This window comes from Silurus meridionalis, chromosome 18 (genome assembly GCF_014805685.1).
Source record: "Silurus meridionalis isolate SWU-2019-XX chromosome 18, ASM1480568v1, whole genome shotgun sequence".
NCBI lineage: Eukaryota > Metazoa > Chordata > Actinopteri > Siluriformes > Siluridae > Silurus > Silurus meridionalis.
The window spans coordinates 9,275,522-9,294,604 of record NC_060901.1 but is presented as its reverse complement, the minus strand read 5'-3'; the positions used below and the strand labels follow the sequence as shown (position 1 = coordinate 9,294,604).

The following is a 19,083-nucleotide window of genomic DNA, read 5'->3' as shown; positions in this document are numbered from 1 at the left end:
ATCTGAGAGTACACGACTTCGAATAGGCAACTCAGATGTATCTGATGCAAAGATTTTGGAGAAGGTCGTCTAAGGTTGTCTCTAGTAGTTGATGAATAACAAGGGGTTCGGAATGTCCCCAGCTGGGTCCCATGACCTTTGCCCTAGTTTATACCTTTAACAGTCAACCGGGTAAAATATTAGTCAATCTCTCCATCAAAAGGATGCAACACCTCAAGAAGGTTTGCCATCAACAACCAAGCCCCAGTGGTGGATGAGCTTAAGCTCATTAGAGAAACATTAAAGGTAGGTAAAATTATATAAACTACTAAGGATAATGCAAGAAGATAAAAGTTACTTTGCAAAACAACATTGAAACGACCAAGATGTGCATGAATTCTGGATTTTTTAAATTAATTTTTATTGAATTTATTTACGTTTATTTAACTATTTAACTGCCATGTTGAAACATAGACCACGTTATGACTACACATGAAGTAAAAGATATTATTGTTGAAGAGGATTTATAAGGTTTGAGATTTAAATTTGTATAAGATTGAATCAAGAATCCTGTGTTCAGGAATTCTGTGGAAGACAAGCAGATAACTAGCAATGCCCACCAAGATACTTATCTGTTGGAATACTGTTTAAGGGAGCTAAATCCATGCAAAAGTCTAAACTAATGTGCTATCTTCTACGCCACAGTGTGGTATGGAGGGCACTGTGGTTATAAACTCGAGCGGATCCAGTGACATGTAGAATTGGCTTACTTTAATAAAATATACTTTTACAAACGACAATCCTATGTAGAGGTTTTAATAACACTTTCAAGATAGCTTTTGGGACAATCTATTTCATGTACCGTGGAAGTATTCATATAAAATTTTTAGATAATAAGACATAATTAAAATTACTTTTTATAAATTCAATTTTATTTAATTTTTTACTTTTATTTGGCATCCAAATGTTTGAAACAGGTTAATAGAAAATTTTATATATTTATTTATTTTTTTAGTTAATTTAATACCTAAGTTTTATTTGCAAATACTGCTAGAATGTTACTTGATAAATTACACTGTAAATATTATTTGGCGGTTCAGAATCTGGACTTTTTGGGAATAGTTGCACTAGTGCTCTGTTTGGTGCATTGCAATATGTAGTGACAAAAAAAGTATAAAAATTATGCAGTATTAAATGGGAAACAAGGGACACTAAAAAGTAAAAAAAAAAAAAAAAAAAAGTAAAAACTAAAAAAGGCTAAAGAAAATGTTTTATATTCAACTGTTCCCCTAGAGGGCGACTAAGTTATGGTATTTTTATAGCCATTAGGGTTGCACATGCCAGTGCACTCTAATTGTTAGCCAACAACGTACCGGTGTTAGGCAAAGGAGGAGAGGGAGAGAGGGAAGATATCTACAGAGAGAGCAGGGAAATCTTTCTCACAGGCATGGCTTAGTTTTGTCAAACAAAAAAAAAAAACACTGTCTTTGCGTATTTTTATTTCTTATGGCTTCTCTAAGTAACTATTATAAGTGGATCCCTAATGAAAACAAGTGGGTTCGAAGGAGCCAGTCACACATACACACACCTTTTTCTATCTTATCCCCTCCTCCACACTCACACACACATACATATACATATAAAAGTAGTCGTACATACACTTTGTCTATCTCCACAGGTGGGAAGTAATGAAGTGCAAATACTTTGTTACTGTACTTAAGTAGATTTTTCTGGTATCAGTACGTTCATTTTACTTTTTTTTTTTTTTACTTTACATTTTACATTTACATTACATTTTTACACAAATATTTGTATTTTTACTTAGTTTTAATCTATTCGATTTAATGTCAATATTTTTTCTTCTCATTGCACCCTGTTTTCAGCCCATCAATCTATTTCCTGTCATGCATGGCCTTTTCAATCTACCACAGGTGAATAATCTTCTGGCTCTCACACAACAGAGATGTAGGCTAGTTTACGAAGCTAACAATGAGCAAGACAGAAGGCAACAAGAAGTATGGGACTAACGTTAATGAAACAGAGGGAGTCAGCGATGTAGATATGAATGAGAAACCTTTGTTTAACTGATGCGCCAAGTGTCAAATCAGCACCAAAATCCGTCGTGATGCACACATCTGGCAATTAACCCTCTTGGGTCGACAAAGACGCTTTGTGGCATTTTTTCCTTATACCGCTGAAATGACCTTAATTTACTCTGTCTTTTTTGGTTGTTTAGATAAGAGCAATAAATCATTTGAATCTGTAAAGGGTCTACCTTTATTTTTGTAAACTCATAATAACAATTTTTTAATAAATAAATAAAACAAACAAATTGTAAAATAAAGAAAACAGACAGGGTGTGCTCTCTTCACAGACATAAATAAAAAAAACTAAATCTTAGTGAATACTTGCCCCACAGACATAATTAATATATGAATAGAAAGCTGTCATCAAAAACAAATATTTTCTGATTTTGTAATCTGTATGAAAGTTAGAAGAGGTACAACTTCTCCCGTATCACTTCATTAACCGTCTGTGTGGAAACAAATGTTCCGTTGGTGTTCTGATGATTTACGTAATTTAAAACACCATAATTACTTTAAAACATTTACAAGAATATTTTGTCTTGATGCTCTGAGTTGAGTTTGGTTTCACTAATAATAAACATACATATGCATAAAGATTCAATTTTTGCCCATGCCCATGTTGATTAGAGTATTAAAAAAATTGAACATTATTAATTTAAGGTACATTTATAACAGATAAAAATGTGCGATTAAGTTGCAATTAATCGTGATAAACTATTTTAATCGACTGAAAGCCCTAATATTAGTATAGCGTGAGGTCCAGTTGCCAGCGTGACACTAGAACAGGTAGGTAGTACTTTTTACTCAAGTACGCGTTATCAAAGTCTTTTAAAACATGAGTATCTGTACTACATTTAAGTGACTGATGTGTTTGCCACCTCTGTCTATCTCAAATTCACACACACAGACAAAAATGCAATAGACACCTTTGGCAGATCAGATTCCATGTCCCCAGTGCACACACACACACACACACACACACACACACACACACACACACACACACACACACACTTTTCTGACTAAAAGACAAAACACTCCCTCACTTGATGCTGAGCAACAGGCAGGGTGCATACTGCGTGTCTCTGATATAATCCTGTCCAGCATCTAACATCTCCTCATTTCTGCTACACCTCCCACAACCTAACTCCATTTATAAACGGCCAGAAAAAAAGAAGGACTCCCATTCTCTGAGAAACCGAGGCAAAGGGGAACAGAGGGAATGGGCCTTTAATTTGATTAATTTTCATATTATGAACAGTGTGAAGGAAATATAGCCACAGAATGGGTGGTCTGTATTGCCTTCAGTTTCAGACTGACACCAGATGCTTAAACTAACAGGTAAGTCTGGCTCTAATTGTTTGACAATGTGTTTGGGCTGAGATGGCAAACACTATAATAGGATTATAGTCAAACAAAAAAAAAGAAAGAACGAAAGAAAGAAAGAAAGAAAGCTTTTTTTTTTTTTTTTTTTTTTTTTTTTTTTTTTTTTTTTTTTTTTTTTTTTTTTTTTTTTTTTTTTTTTTTTTTTTTTTTTTTTTTTTTTTTTTTTTTTTTTTTTTTTTTTTTTTTTTTTTTTTTTTTTTTTTTTTTTTTTTTTTTTTTTTTTTTTTTTTTTTTTTTTTTTTTTTTTTTTTTTTTTTTTTTTTTTTTTTTTTTTTTTTTTTTTTTTTTTTTTTTTTTTTTTTTTTTTTTTTTTTTTTTTTTTTTTTTTTTTTTTTTTTTTTTTTTTTTTTTTTTTTTTTTTTTTTTTTTTTTTTTTTTTTTTTTTTTTTTTTTTTTTTTTTTTTTTTTTTTTTTTTTTTTTTTTTTTTTTTTTTTTTTTTTTTTTTTTTTTTTTTTTTTTTTTTTTTTTACTTTACATTACATTACATTTTACACAAATATTTGTATTTTTACTTAGTTTTAATCTATTCGATTTAATGTCAATATTTTTTCTTCTCATTGCACACTGTTTTCAGCCCATCAATCTATTTCCTGTCATGCATGGCCTTTTCAATCTACCACAGGTGAATAATCTTCTGGCTCTCACACAACAGAGATGTAGGCTAGTTTACGAAGCTAACAATGAGCAAGACAGAAGGCAACAAGAAGTATGGGACTAACGTTAATGAAACAGAGGGAGTCAGCGATGTAGATATGAATGAGAAACCTTTGTTTAACTGATGCGCCAAGTGTCAAATCAGCACCAAAATCCGTCGTGATGCACACATCCGGCAATTAACCCTCTTGGGTCGACAAAGACGCTTTGTGGCATTTTTTCCTTATACCGCTGAAATGACCTTAATTTACTCTGTCTTTTTTGGTTGTTTAGATAAGAGCAATAAATCATTTGAATCTGTAAAGGGTCTAACTTTATTTTTGTACACTCATAATAACAATTTTTTAATAAATAAATAAAACAAACAAATTGTAAAATAAAGAAAACAGACAGGGTGTGCTCTCTTCACAGACATAAATAAAAAAACCTAAATCTTAGTGAATACTTGCCCCACAGACATAATTAATATATGAATAGAAAGCTGTCATCAAAAACAAATATTTTCTGATTTTGTAATCTGTATGAAAGTTAGAAGAGGTACAACTTCTCCCGTATCACTTCATTAACCCTCTCAGGCTCAAATTAAGTTTTAGTAACAGGAAAAATCTGATATTTGGGGAAAATTATCATATGGGGTAGTACAATAGAATCCTGACTTTTTTTTTAGAGAGACCTTCACATGCAAGGCGTTCTGGGATGTTGCAGATTTGCAACATTGGCCCAGTGTGGTAATTAGACACTGACGACTGAATATGATATGAACAATAACTTTTTATATACAACTTTTCAAACAATGTAACAAAGTGCTTTTCAGTGGCAGAACAACAACAAAAACAATATGGGATCCAAATCCAATATCTCAAATCCTCATTGAGTAGGGCATGTTTCCAAGTCACTTTGTCATGTGGTACTCCAAGAAACAGTTTTTGTCTTTTGTAAAGCACAGAAGTACTTTGCACTTCAGGCAGGCCATTTGCGTGTAGCCATTCTTGCAAAGTCTGCATCGTCCACGTTTCTCAGCATGGATGGGGAAATGATCGCATCGGTCTAATCTGACATCAACTGATGGTGCAGAGATCCTCTGAAGTGGAGGTGGAGGTGGGGCAGCTTGATGGGACGTTGGATCATCTTCCAGTGACGGTCGTCCTCTTTTCCTACTGTTCAAGTCAGCCTGTTTGCCAACCTTGATGAGGGCATCTGCAACTTGAACACGGAAGTCAAGAAGTGGCATATACTTCTTCTCCTGCTTCTGGGTGAGATGACGGCGATAGAGGAGCCAACCATTGACAATGTGGGGTCTGTCCACTTCCACATATTCCTTCTTCTCTTTCGACCACCTTCTGCATCTCTCAACAGGTTCAGGGCCAATGAAGGATGATGCCAGCAACACTGCCTTGTTATCATACCACTTCACGATGGACATCCCACTTGTCTTTTCGTATTTCACTTCATACGCACCACGCCCGCCTTTGAGAGTTCCTTGTCACTCTTGAGGGTACATCCACGGAGACGGTTACGATTGATGGTAGCAACTGTTAGAATTCCCATTTTCTTCAGTTCCACAATGAGTTCAGGGGAAGTGAACCAGTTGTCGAAGAAGCACTTGTAGTTTAGTCCTTTTGGAACTTCTGATACAAGACGAAGCACAACTTCACCGGCAACACCAAGTCCACGCTCATTGGTCACGGTCCCTTTTCCAGTGTATACTTCAAAGTCATAGACTAGTCCAGTGACACCTGCACGAGTAAAGACCTTGATTCCCCATTTATGCGGCTTGTTCTTGATATACTGTTTCATTCCAATCTTTCCTTTGAAGGGGATCATCTGCTCATCAATGGAGTGGTTTTCTTCTGGTTCAACCTTCAAACAGTTGGCACGGACTTTCTCAAGAACTGGACGCACCTTGAATAATGGATCGTATCCAGGCTCACCCTTTTGCTTCACATTGGTATTGTCGTTCATGTGGATGTATGTACGCAGGTTATCAAATCGCTTACGTCCCATGACTGTCGCAATTGGGTCATAGCGGGTTGCCGTCTGCCAGTACATGCGGTATGATGGCATACGTACTACGGTCATCAAGATGTGTAAACCAATGAATTGCTCTATTTCAGAAGGGGTTGTTTTCAGTTCTGGGCCATTCTTCATAACTGCATACAAGTTAGATTGGTTAGAAATATGTTCAAACACAGATTTGTCCATGAACTGATCAAAATACCACTTTGGACTTGGTATTTCGTCTGGGGGAGGTGAGAATGCAGGTCCTCGGAATGAAGAGTCTATGTCAGCTGCTGGGGGTTTCCTCTGCCTCCAAGAAAACTCTTTGTTGACTGGAGCTGGGCCTGGCTGAGGTTCATTGTCATCTGGGACCTCAGTGTCACTGTCTGCATGTATGTTATGAATTTCAACATCAAGGTGGTTGAGATTAGCTTTTGGTATTGCTGCCAGTGGCTTATCATCATCAAAGCTGGAGTCAGACTCGTATGCTTCAGGAGATTCCTCAAAATCTGGATCAGCAATTTTATCGTCTGGAATCGATTCTGTGTCAGATAAAGCACCATCAGGAAGGCAAATGTACTCAATGACTTCCCTGGCTGAGTAAAACTTTCGTCTGCCTGCCATAACACACTGCAAATCCTGCATAGAGAGTATTCTGTAAGGTAGTTTGCCAAAAAATGCTTTGACACAATGATCTGTACTAATAAAAGTGCCATGGAATTTAGGCTACATCAGTTTTCCTCACTGCACAGTCAAATGAACATGGTATTGTGCCATTGCTTTTGATCAAATCTGCCTCTGATTGTTTGTAACTTCACTCCAAATTATTAAATTTTCCATATGATATACCCTCAGTGACACCTCAAAGTAATACGTAAACACTGGTGATAGGAAAATAACCCTAGTATAAACTGTTGCTCAAAATATAGGCAAACTAGTAGATAAAGCATGTGATATCCAGTGGTACCTATCTGGCCACACGTTGCAAATCTGCTACGTTGAAATAGAGCTGCACCAGGGGAAAAATCCAGAAGAGATAAAATCTACTAATTGGCATTTACTGTGTCTATATACACTTATGATTCTTCTGATGCAGTTTTAGTTTCAAATTAATGGAGGTTGATAGTGATACTTACACGAAATTGATGCCAAGAAAATCAGTTTCAGGGAACCCATGGAAACAGACATGTTGGAAGGGAGACTACACTGCCACCTGGTCAGCAAGTGGGAAACTGTTTGTTGCTAATGGACAACCAAGTCCTGCAGTGGTACTTCTGAGTAAAAAAACCTCATAAAATATGTATCTGGAGTAATAAGGTAGTTCGTTTTTAACTGTTGCAAATCAGCAACGCCTGCCTTGAGAGGGTTAACCGTCTGTGTGGAAACAAATGTTCCGTTGGTGTTCTGATGATTTACGTAATTTAAAACACCATAATTACTTTAAAACATTTACAAGAATATTTTGTCTTGATGCTCTGAGTTGAGTTTGGTTTCACTAATAATAAACATACATATGCATAAAGATTCAATTTTTGCCCATGCCCATGTTGATTAGAGTATTAAAAAAATTGAACATTATTAATTTAAGGTACATTTATAACAGATAAAAATGTGCGATTAAGTTGCAACTAATCGTGATAAACTATTTTAATCGACTGAAAGCCCTTATATTAGTATAGCGTGAGGTCCAGTTGCCAGCGTGACACTAGAACAGGTAGGTAGTACTTTTTACTCAAGTACGCGTTAGAACCCAAACTTATTTACTTTAACTTCAGTAAAAAAGTGTAGTCAGTACTTCGACTTTTACCAAAGTCTTTTAAAACATGAGTATCTGTACTACATTTAAGTGACTGATGTGTGTTTGCCACCTCTGTCTATCTCAAATTCACACACACAGACAAAAATGCAATAGACACCTTTGGCAGATCAGATTCCATGTCCCCAGTGCACACACACACACACACACACACACACACACACACACACACACACACACACTTTTCTGACTAAAAGACAAAAACACTCCCTCACTTGATGCTGAGCAACAGGCAGGGTGCATACTGCGTGTCTCTGATATAATCCTGTCCAGCATCTAACATCTCCTCATTTCTGCTACACCTCCCACAACCTAACTCCATTTATAAACGGCCAGAAAAAAAGAAGGACTCCCATTCTCTGAGAAACCGAGGCAAAGGGGAACAGAGGGAATGGGCCTTTAATTTGATTAATTTTCATATTATGAACAGTGTGAAGGAAATATAGCCACAGAATGGGTGGTCTGTATTGCCTTCAGTTTCAGACTGACACCAGATGCTTAAACTAACAGGTAAGTCTGGCTCTAATTGTTTGACAATGTGTTTGGGCTGAGATGGCAAACACTATAATAGGATTATAGTCAAACAAAAAAAAAAAAGAAAGAACGAAAGAAAGAAAGGAAGAAAAAAAGAAAGAAAGAAAGAAAGAAAGAAAGAAAGAAAGAAAGAAAGAAAGAAAGAAAGAAAGAAAGAAAGAAAGAAAGAAAGAAAGAAAGAAAGAAAGAAAGAAAGAAAGAAACCACAAAATAAATTAAATATCTTAAAGTAGTTTAGAGCAGGTGCTGAAGATTTGCAGATTTTGGACTAGTAGTCTCCCATGTGTGGAGACAATGAGTTTAATTGTGTGTTCATGCTATTGACTTGGAACTCAGGATACCAATCTGCTGACTTCTGAATCTGCTCTGCTGAGATGCGGTGTTACTTGATATACAAACCTTCGTATTCAGACTAGTGCTCTATTTACTCGACCTCCTTTGTTTACGTCGACTCAGAGGGGGTTCTACTATCAATAGATGCAGTTTGCTCATTAGAACTCTCAAAAAATATCTGCCCTTTAAGTTGTAGATTGACTAAAGAATGAGTCATTTTTTAATGTCTGTTTGTTTTCTTTTCTTTAAGTACCTAAGGAAATGAGGATAGTGGTGAACTGAGTTTATTGGGTTATCATTCAATAAAATGCATATCAAATGGCTGTATGCCTGCTATGTCCTACATTGCTCATTCACTTTTATTTGCGCTGAACAGTTCCAGGCTAAAACTAAAAAATATAGTATCATACATCAATACATCTTCATCTTCACAACACAGCACACACCAACACATGTATACATAAGTATTTATATGTTTAAAAAAGCTCCTTAACAGTTAGCTAATTAACAAATGATATTTAAGATAAGACAACTGATTAGCTCATTATATTGTCCAACACATACAGCTCTTTTTGTATACTGCATGTTTCTGTTAACATTACTTGGAAATAATATCAGTATAAATATCAATAGTTGCAATTTTATGATTACAGAACATGATGGTTGGCCATTCTCTTTCTGCTAATGCTTACTTAATTTCTCGACCCATCTACTCCAAACGAGCCTTCGATGAGGCACATGAGAAACAGATGCTGGAAAGTAAGACCTTCAAGGAGAAATTCAGTTCTTCCTTTAGGTAACATTATGCTTCAGCAGTTTTTTTATATACAGCTGCTTGACTAGGGCTGTTTTTATATTAATTGTGTACTAAAGTTTTGCTTGACCCTTTAAAGATTAATTTATTACTATAATTTAACTACTAATATCTTGCCCACATTAGCCTACTTGCAGTTAGAGTTAAGCTGATATTAGTTAATTTATTTCATAAATTGATATTGATGTCTAGCCTCATCAGGTGCACCATTTGGAGAACTTATGCTTTCAGCATTTTTAGCCTTCAACAGATTAATGTCTCTTTTTTGGATGTGAATTTTGATGCATAAATCTTATAGATGCTCTAGCAACCAGGTAAAGCCTGCTCTTAAGGGACTTTTTCCAATCTTGGATTGGCTGCTCAAGTATCCAGTAAAGCTGTGGCTTCCTAGTGATATCATATCAGGAGCCAGCACGGGATTAGTGTGCTGTTTACAAGGTAAGTGTTTACTTTTTAGAGCAATTTAAATTAAAGAACTTCAGAGCATTTACAGTATTTTCCCCCACAGGCTTGGCTTATGCATTGCTGGTATCTGTTGCCCCTGTATATGGGCTCTATGCTGCTTTCTTTCCAATCCTCACCTACTTCTTTCTGGGAACCTCCCGACACATATCTGTTGGTAGGGTTTATTCTCAATATGTACAAGGTACTGTTTTGGGAGGTTGATGAGGGTCTCAGTATAATTGGGTCCCAATAGCGTGAAATAAATCTAAATGAGAATGACAATGAAATATCTTTACACCTCTCGGTGTAGATGGTTGATTCTTGTATTTCTTTCCTCTGACTGTGAACAGGTCCATTTCCAGTCACCTGCCTGATGGTGGGCTCTGTGGTTTTAACTCTTGCACCTGATGAGCACTTCATTCGTCCTGGAAATGGGAGCACTGTAAATGGTTCATTGGTGGGCACAGAGGAAGTAGATATTATTGCAATGGAGGCTGAAAGAATTTCAATAGCCACAACCATGACTGTACTAGTTGGATTGTTTCAGGTAGGGCTTTAACTTTGTTGTTAGTTCTTTGATTAAAAAAGTGCCCAAATAAAATTATAGAAGCAATATAAATAACAATAAATATTGGCATTAAAAGTTTACTAACATCCAAACCCCAGAAAAAATAAGGACAAGTTAAACAAGTATATTAAAACCTTAATGAAAAAGCATCTATTGTACACACGCAAGAAAATCCTCTACCTGCCAAGCTGTAAGTGATCCACTGGATTAACAGTAGGCCTACCACTGCTAAGCAAAAAATCTCAAGATGACTGATATTGTTTCACGAGTTCAAAAAGATATGTCAGAGCTGGTTAGAGTTTAATACATTATAATAAGGACTTTGTAGTCAATGTGAAACCTAATACTCAGCCAGTGTAGCCTGAATAACATTGAGGAAATGTGCTTTGGTTTTCTTTTCCTGGTAAGGACACAGGCTGGTGCATTCTCAACTAGATACTTTCCATAAGGTGGCAGGAGGGAACAAGCTATCATTACAATACATTACAATGGCCCAGTCTAGAATGTGTGAAAGCATTGAGTAGTTTATCAGTCTTGCACAGTTACCATATGTTTATCATCATATGTTTATTAGCAGATTCATAGATTTATGTGACAATCAAATGATAAACTGGATTAAGATCAGATTAGGAAAAAGATTCTTCTTGATTTTGGTTTTACAAAAAAAAATGACACAAACTTTAGGCTAAAATCCACACTTGTTGTGGGCAGACTTAGTTCCTAACATTATTACCTTTTTATTTGAATTTCAAAGCAGGTGCCTATTAATTCTTTATCTTTTACACACTCTTCAATATTGTGTAGCTTTGTGGAGCTTTAAACAATCTACATTTACACTAGTAATCTGGTAACAGTTTAAGAAATAGGATTTAAATCAGCCTAGAAGCTTACACAAAACATATCTTGGTCAATTATGCCACAAGCTTAATTCTGTAAGATGGTGTAAACTCATTATCTTTGTCATTCTTATGTAGAAACGTACAAAGATGTTTGTGGGACAACAGTAAAAAAAAGTAAATTGGGCAGTGATCACATGTAGGACAGTCAAAATATGGTTTCTTACAGAGTAAACTAATACCTGACCTAGGAATATAACCCACATCTCTGCCAAATGTATAGCATAGGTTGATTAAATACTAGATGTGTTTTTTTCAGTTGGCAATGGGGATGCTTCATGTAGGCTTCTTGGTGCGTTACCTGTCTGATCCACTGGTAGGAGGCTTCACCACAGCGGCAGCTTTCCATGTGTTCATCTCTCAACTTAAAATGGTTTTGTCTGTTCCCACACACAGCCACCATGGCTTCTTCTCAATTGCCTATGTGAGTGGTTGCTGTCTACAGTTTGGAGCCTAGTATCTTTGAAAAACACTTTGTATTTCCTTAAAATTATTTAAAGTATTTGTTAATTAGACTTGCTTTGCTTCAGTAAGATGCTGCTTTTAATTAATCAGTATAAAGCAACTTACACAAATTCTTTAAGTGAAACAATTAGCTAACCATTAATGATTGAATAATTAAAAACAGTGTGCCAAATGTTGAGAAGTTAATTGTATATTGCTGTAAATGTAAATATTTATGCCATGCTGTTTATAAAATGTATTAATTTCCTGTTATTTCTTTGTAGACTCTCAGTGATGTGTTTCAGAATATTAAGCAAACCAATTTGGCTGACCTGGTTGCTGGTTTACTGACCATAATTATAGTGTTGGTAGTAAAAGAGGTCAATGCCAAATGTCAGCATAAGATTCCAGTGCCAGTACCCATTGAAGTGATTGTGGTCAGTATCTGCATGTAATGACATGTAAATGGCCCTATTTCTGCAGTATATAAAAACATTATATATATATATATATATATATATATATATATATATATATATATATATATATATATATATATATATATATGTGTGTGTGTGTGTGTGTGTGTGTGTGTGTGTGTGTGTGTGTGTGTGTGTGTGTGATATATTAAATATAAGCTACATTTTATAATCAATTTTATATAATAATAATTATTTGTCACTGTCCTCCAATGTAATGCACTAAACAGCCGAGGGTTTGTGGATACCTGACAATCGCACTTTCCCCAAACATTTGCCAAAAGGCTTGAGCCACACAATTGTATCCGACATCTTTGTACAGAATGAAGGGGCCCAAACCAGTTCCAGCAATAAAATGCCTATGTGCACAAAGAGAGTTGCATGCAGACATGATTTGCTGATGGTTGTTGTAAAAGAACTTAAACAGAGCCCTAACATCTACCAAACACTTCTGGAATGTAATGGAACACTGTATTCACCCCAGACCTCCTCACCTGACACCGGAATCTGACCTTACTAATGCACTTGTGGCTGAACGAACACAAAAGCTCATAGCCACAATCCAAAATCTAGTGTGAAGCCTTCCAATTGTGGAGGTTATTTTAACAGCAAAACAGGAGCTACATCTGGAATAGTATGTTCAACAAATGCATGTGTCTTAATTAGGTGTCCACAAACTTTTGACCACATAGTCTATGTCAGTGAATACCATCCTCCCTGAATTTCAACTAAGCTGATGTTGCAATGAGCTGAAAACCAAAATATTGAGTTATAATGTATCATATTATATTGTTATTATCAATATTCATTCAGCTCTGGTTTCTGTATTAATAATATTTTGACGAGGATCTTTTTTTGCTTTTAAAAAACATGTTAAATCATATCTCTTATAGACAGTGATTGCTGCAGGGATCTCCTATGCAGTGGATCTAAAATCCCACTATGGTGCCAATATTGTTGATGGTATTCCAAGAGGGTAAGGTCACTTTCTGTGACATTTCCTCTTCCCTATTGAGATACACAAAATATTTGTATTGTCATACTATGAAGAGGCCAGTAACATGAAAACATTAATATAAAACAAAAGACAAAATCGGATATCAAAATAAATGAACACAAAAAGAATTGATAGGGTGAAATGGATGAAAATTCAATTCAATTTCATTAAAATAAATGGCATAGGTGTATGGATATACCTTACATATTTTGTGTTAACAGGTTTGTTCCAGCACGCTTTCCAAGTATAACGCTTTTTGGGGATATTGTGGGCTCCAGTTTTTCTACTGCAGTGGTGGGATATGCAGTATCAATATCAGTGGCTAAAGTTTATGCAACAAAGCATGATTATAAAATTGATGGAAATCAGGTATGTATTTGCATTTAAGGTGTGAAAAATTGACTGACTTTAAGGAAAACGTGTGTGTGTGTGTGTGTGTGTGTGTGTGTGTGTGTGTGTGTGTGTGTGTGTGTGTGTGTGTGTATGTTGTTTAAGGTAGGAGGAAATTATGTCATAATGTAAGAAAGAGCTCATATTGACTGACCTTACATGGGTCACTGTAACTTGCTAGAACAGAGATAAAAGACTCACAGAGAACAAGAAGTCTTATTACTCTTATGCTCTGGAATGCAGATCTAACCTATTTGTTTTTCAACAGGAATTGATAGCATTTGGAATTAGCAACATTTTCTGTGGCTGCTTCTCAGGCTTTGTGGCTACCACTGCACTCTCACGTACAGCAATACAGGAGGGCACAGGGGGAAAGACTCAGGTATACATATATACTCTCTCTCTCTCTCTCTCTCTCTCTTTCTATCTCTCTCTCTCTCTCTCTCTCTCTCTCTCTCTCTCTCTCTCTTTCTTCTCTCTGTGATATTCAGTTTTTTTGTTGTTGTTGCAGGTAGCAGGGTTGATCTCAGCTCTGATAATGCTCATAGTAATAATGGGCCTTGGGCCTCTACTGCAACCACTGCAGAAAGTAAGTTGGATAATAAATTGCATGTATGACTGCAATGATATTACAACACTTTACTTGTAAGGACATAAAGACGTGCTTTAGATGATGTTAGACATGACTATTCTTCATTTGTGGCTTCTAGTCAGTGTTGGCCGGCATAGTCATCGCCAACCTGAAGGGCATGTTCATGCAACTCAAAGATATGCCCATATTGTGGAGGCAGAATAAGACAGACTGTGTAAGTAACTTATTTCTGGTGAACAAACACATAGTAAAGGACCTCATACTAGGTCCTCATGTATTAAAGGACTTATCCATTTATAAAAAAACAGACAACCCTTCTATTTCCCCTAATGGCCCCACCTCCTCTGTGAGTTGCCATTTTAGGAAAGGGCAATGCATTTTATCTATTAAAATTATGTTGAAATCAAGCAATTAGTTATTTTTGTGTTAACTTTTATCACATAAAATCAACGATATCAGTGTTTCTATAGTTGTTTTAATACCTTATTATAATACTAAGTATTTGAGCTATTTATTTCCTAATTACATATATGTAATTAAAGAGAGCTCTGGATTTTGATATATAATTATGTTGGTTAAAAAATAAATTGAGTGTAGAAATATTGATATTTGAGTTTATAATTTCTATGCTGAGGTTGTGTGTAAGTTTTCTCCTTAGACGAGTAATAACCATAAACTTTTTACAGTATATTTGGGTGTTTACATGCATTTCCTGCATCATGCTGGGGCTGGATGTGGGTTTGCTGACTGGCATAGTGTTTGAGCTGGGAACTGTGCTGGTCAGGACACAGTTGTAAGTAACTTGTATTTGAAAACTTAATAAAACTGATATATTTTTATTTTAGCAGCTTTCATTATTATTATGTATGCTTAAAATGATTATTGAAAATACATGCTAAGGAATATATTTACATCATATTCATGTTAGTACCTATAAACATTTTGATACTGTATTTCTGACATTTTCACAATACACTGTTATCTAGCCCTTCCTGTATAACCCTTGGGAATATACCAGGCACTGATATCTACAAGAATATGAAAGACTACAAAAATGTAAGAAAATACTAAGTGAAATTATAACTCAAATAGTGTTTAGTACATGTTAATGCATAAAGCAAATTTTCATTCAAATTGTATTGTCTCCTTCTCAGATTAATGGGATATCTGGAATTAAAATTTTCAAATGCAACTCACCCATATATTTTGCCAATATTGACTACTTCAAAGAGCAGTTACGAGATGCTGTAAGTTAATAATTTAATATAAATTCATGTAGTCAAATGGCTTATGTTAATAGTTTAAGAACCAGTTTTATGAACCAAAGTTTAATTTTTTTTTTTCACAGCTTGTGACTAATATTTATGTTATTGCATCACAGGTTGGATTTGATGCTGTGCAGGTCTTTAAAAAGAGGAACAAAGCATTAAAGAAGATTCACAAACTAGTTAAAAAGGGGTCTCTGAAAGTCACAGAGGTACAAAAACAGAAAAGTAATGTGGATACCATGGAAGTGTTCACTGCAATAAATTGTTTGTTTAATACTTAATTATAATGAAACTCCACACCACACCAACTCCACACCATACTCACTTTTCCTGAATAAATGGAGTAAATCACGTGTGTTGCAGAGTGGTTTGGTGTCAGTGGACCCTCTAGGTGTGGTTAATGAGGGATATATAAGGGAGCGGGACCCTGAGCAGGTGGATGGTGGACCACAGCAGGAGGTGGAGGATGGGAGTCGAACAGATGTCGTTGTAGAGGTGCAAGTGGACTGGACAGCTGCACTGCCGGTAAACGTGACAGTCCCTACAGTTAGCATCCACAGTTTAGTGTTGGATTTCTCTGCTGTCTCATTCCTGGATGTGATGGCGGCAAAGTCCCTCAAACTGGTAGGTTTTTATTTGGTTTGATGCAGTGTAAAGAAAAGTAAAATTAGATCTAACAGTAATTCAGTTTGCTATGTTATCACTGTTGGTCCTGAAAACATGTCAGATGTATCAGAAACAACTAAACCACTGTCATTTATAAAAAAAAAAAAGTGGGGACTAATTTTAACAGTAAAAGTTTCCTTACAGAAGACTTATCAAAGATTATTTACATTTTTAGTCAGGTTATATAGAGCATCCAATATAAAAACTATAAACGTGTGTACAAGTTGTTGCTATAGAAATGATAGCGATTTGAACAAGCAGATAAATATAATGCAAGCGACATTGTATTAGAATGTTAACCTTTTGCCCACTGCTCAATAAGATTCAAGAATTCAACAATGCTATGAAAGATTTTTATACATGATAAGATGCTTGTGATTTTTCTTTTTTGAGGGGGAGGGGGATTTTCTATCACAAAAAATTTATAGACATGCTTTGGTATAAATGGACCATATCACCAGACTATTCATATCCAGCTTGACATCCAGTATGTTGATGTAGGCAGTAAAATCTGTAAAAGGCAGTCTGCATGTCAGTGTCAGACAATACAGTGTTGTAAGCAAAACTGTGCTCATGTGTTATCAGATAACAACTGTGCCATTCATCATGCACTTTGTGCATTTATTGATAGATCTCACATTGCTTGGCATTGGTCAGTAATGAATCATTTCTTTGTCCTCCACAGGTCATAAAGGAATTTATACGCATCGGTGTCAGCATCTATATTGCCGGCTGTGATGGTGTGGCTTGTGTCAAATCACAATCAACTGTAGATAAGCATAAAAGTCTTTACATAATGACCTTGGGATTTGTTTTGTCATAAATTCTTAGCACCAATGATTTCACTTTTTATTGTATAAATGAATCTAGTCTGAACTGTATAGAAATGTTTTTTGAAACAGCATTTAAATAGGATTATAATAAAGTTGTAATTAATTAAAAAGCACACTGTCATTTCATTTTGAATGTATTTGGTGTTTCAGATGATACTGTCAGGAGGATGGAGGCCCTGTGTTTCTTTGATGAAGTGGTTACCAGAGACTTGCTCTTCCTCTCTGTTCATGATGCTATCCTCTTTATCAAGCTGGAAATGTCCACTAGTAGTATATCAGACCCAATGGTAGATAAGGTAGGCTGTAATTAGAAAATAGGTTAGTAAGGTTGAAACAGTGCTTAGGTTGCAATATGCAGGAATCAAATATTTGTAGCCAAGGACCCTTTAGTTGTAAAAGAAATTCAGTACAGTATTTCATGAAGGCATGAAGCTCAGTCTTCTGGCTGTATGGATTGGCTATGCTAAATTATATTATAAATTATGTGCTTGGTGTGAGAGTGTGTGAATTGATCCCATTTAGTGTAAATTCTTCCACATGCCTGTTTATTGGCATGACCCTGAGCAGGATAAAGAAATAACAAAAGATAAATTAATTAATGTGTTGTCAATTAGAGTAGATAAACAAAAGAACAAGTAAATAAAAATACTTTTTTATAGGTCTTGTTTAAGTTATTAAGGATTTACCCAACCTATTAAATTTGGACCAGGTAAATATCTTTCAAACTTAAAATATGTTAGCTTTGATATGGTGGGTTTATGCTCTTCAACCTAATTAAATATCACAAACCCATGGGTTATGCTTTATGAAAACCTCTGTGAGAACCACTGCATTTAGCAAATGTGATAGTTCTGATATTTATTATGAATAAGCATTATGTCTCTGTAGGGGTAAATGCTTGGAGCTTTCTGTGAAAACAAAAATATTATTATGAACTTTTTTACACTGCATTAAAAACACTTTTAAAACAAATCAGCACAGTTAAACCAAATACTATATAGTTACTTTGACATCTTGATATGTACTAAATACTATACTTACACAGTGTGTGCCTAAGGTAATGGTTGATGTGTGTCTAGATATCTAAGATGCAGGATGACAAGGCACCACCACCGTTCATTGAAGATGAAAACCAGATAGAGACCTATGACAACCAGCACCTGGTGAGCTCCTGTTTTTAATAACATATTAGTGATTTTGAAAAACGATTAATTAATGCCTCTTTTCTTTCTCTCAGGCTATTCATGAACTCTCAGTCTGAGCAAATTACTTTTGTTGTTGAACTCACTGATGGAGAAGGTGCACAGTTCCTACTGACTCAAGCTATCATCAAACATCATTAAGCATCGCTCCTTATAATAAACACTCATTTGCCTCATTAGTTAATGTTGTGACTAGATTCATTGCGCATTACAGCATTTGAACTGAAACAGCAGCAGTGACAAAAACCCAAAACTACCCAAAGTGTCTTAAAGAGAAATGCTTGCTAACAACACACTGGAGGATGTTCACATAAAACTGGCTGCTTTCCCTGTCCTACAGTTTTAAAGATGAGAAGGACTGATTACCTTGAATGAACCCAAGATAAGTGACTAGACCATTACTCTGTATATGTGTAACTTCACCATTTATAGCCTTAATGTAAGAATTGAATACATTTCATAGCCAAATAGAAGTTTCAGTAAATAAAACCAAGTTTAATTTGGTAATAAAGACAGAATGCAAATTGTTTTGTTGTCCTTTGCGTGTTTTTGGATGAAAGATATGGATATATCTACATATAGCTATTGACATTTGCTTTATATTTTTTATTTGCATACATACAAATATATATATATATATATATATATATATATATATATATATATATATATATATATATATATATATATATATATATATAC

The 19,083-nt window shown here is 35.2% G+C and overlaps 1 protein-coding gene across 4 annotated transcripts; it reads left to right on the top strand.

The window, feature by feature from the left end:
- Positions 1-188: 188 nt before the first annotated feature.
- On the top strand, positions 189-18,908 carry LOC124401837 (pendrin-like). Of its 4 annotated transcripts, none has more exons than XM_046874345.1 (21): positions 189-285; positions 9,442-9,584; positions 9,901-10,040; positions 10,111-10,221; positions 10,397-10,593; positions 11,770-11,934; positions 12,239-12,391; positions 13,327-13,409; positions 13,652-13,799; positions 14,089-14,202; positions 14,332-14,409; positions 14,531-14,626; positions 15,099-15,205; positions 15,399-15,468; positions 15,567-15,659; positions 15,794-15,889; positions 16,044-16,304; positions 17,032-17,086; positions 17,330-17,475; positions 18,259-18,342; positions 18,417-18,908. In XM_046874345.1, the coding sequence occupies exons 2-21, from the start codon at positions 9,445-9,447 to the stop codon at positions 18,438-18,440; spliced, it is 2,361 nt and encodes a 786-aa protein (XP_046730301.1). In that variant the 5' UTR covers positions 189-285; positions 9,442-9,444; the 3' UTR covers positions 18,441-18,908. The 4 variants fall into 4 exon arrangements, 3 of the variants coding, with proteins under 3 accessions (XP_046730301.1, XP_046730300.1, XP_046730302.1); XR_006928626.1 differs by lacking the exon at positions 189-285 and adding an exon at positions 4,032-4,075 and having other exon boundaries at positions 17,032-17,115; XM_046874344.1 differs by lacking the exon at positions 189-285 and adding an exon at positions 4,032-4,075.
- The last annotated feature ends 175 nt before the right edge of the window (positions 18,909-19,083 follow it).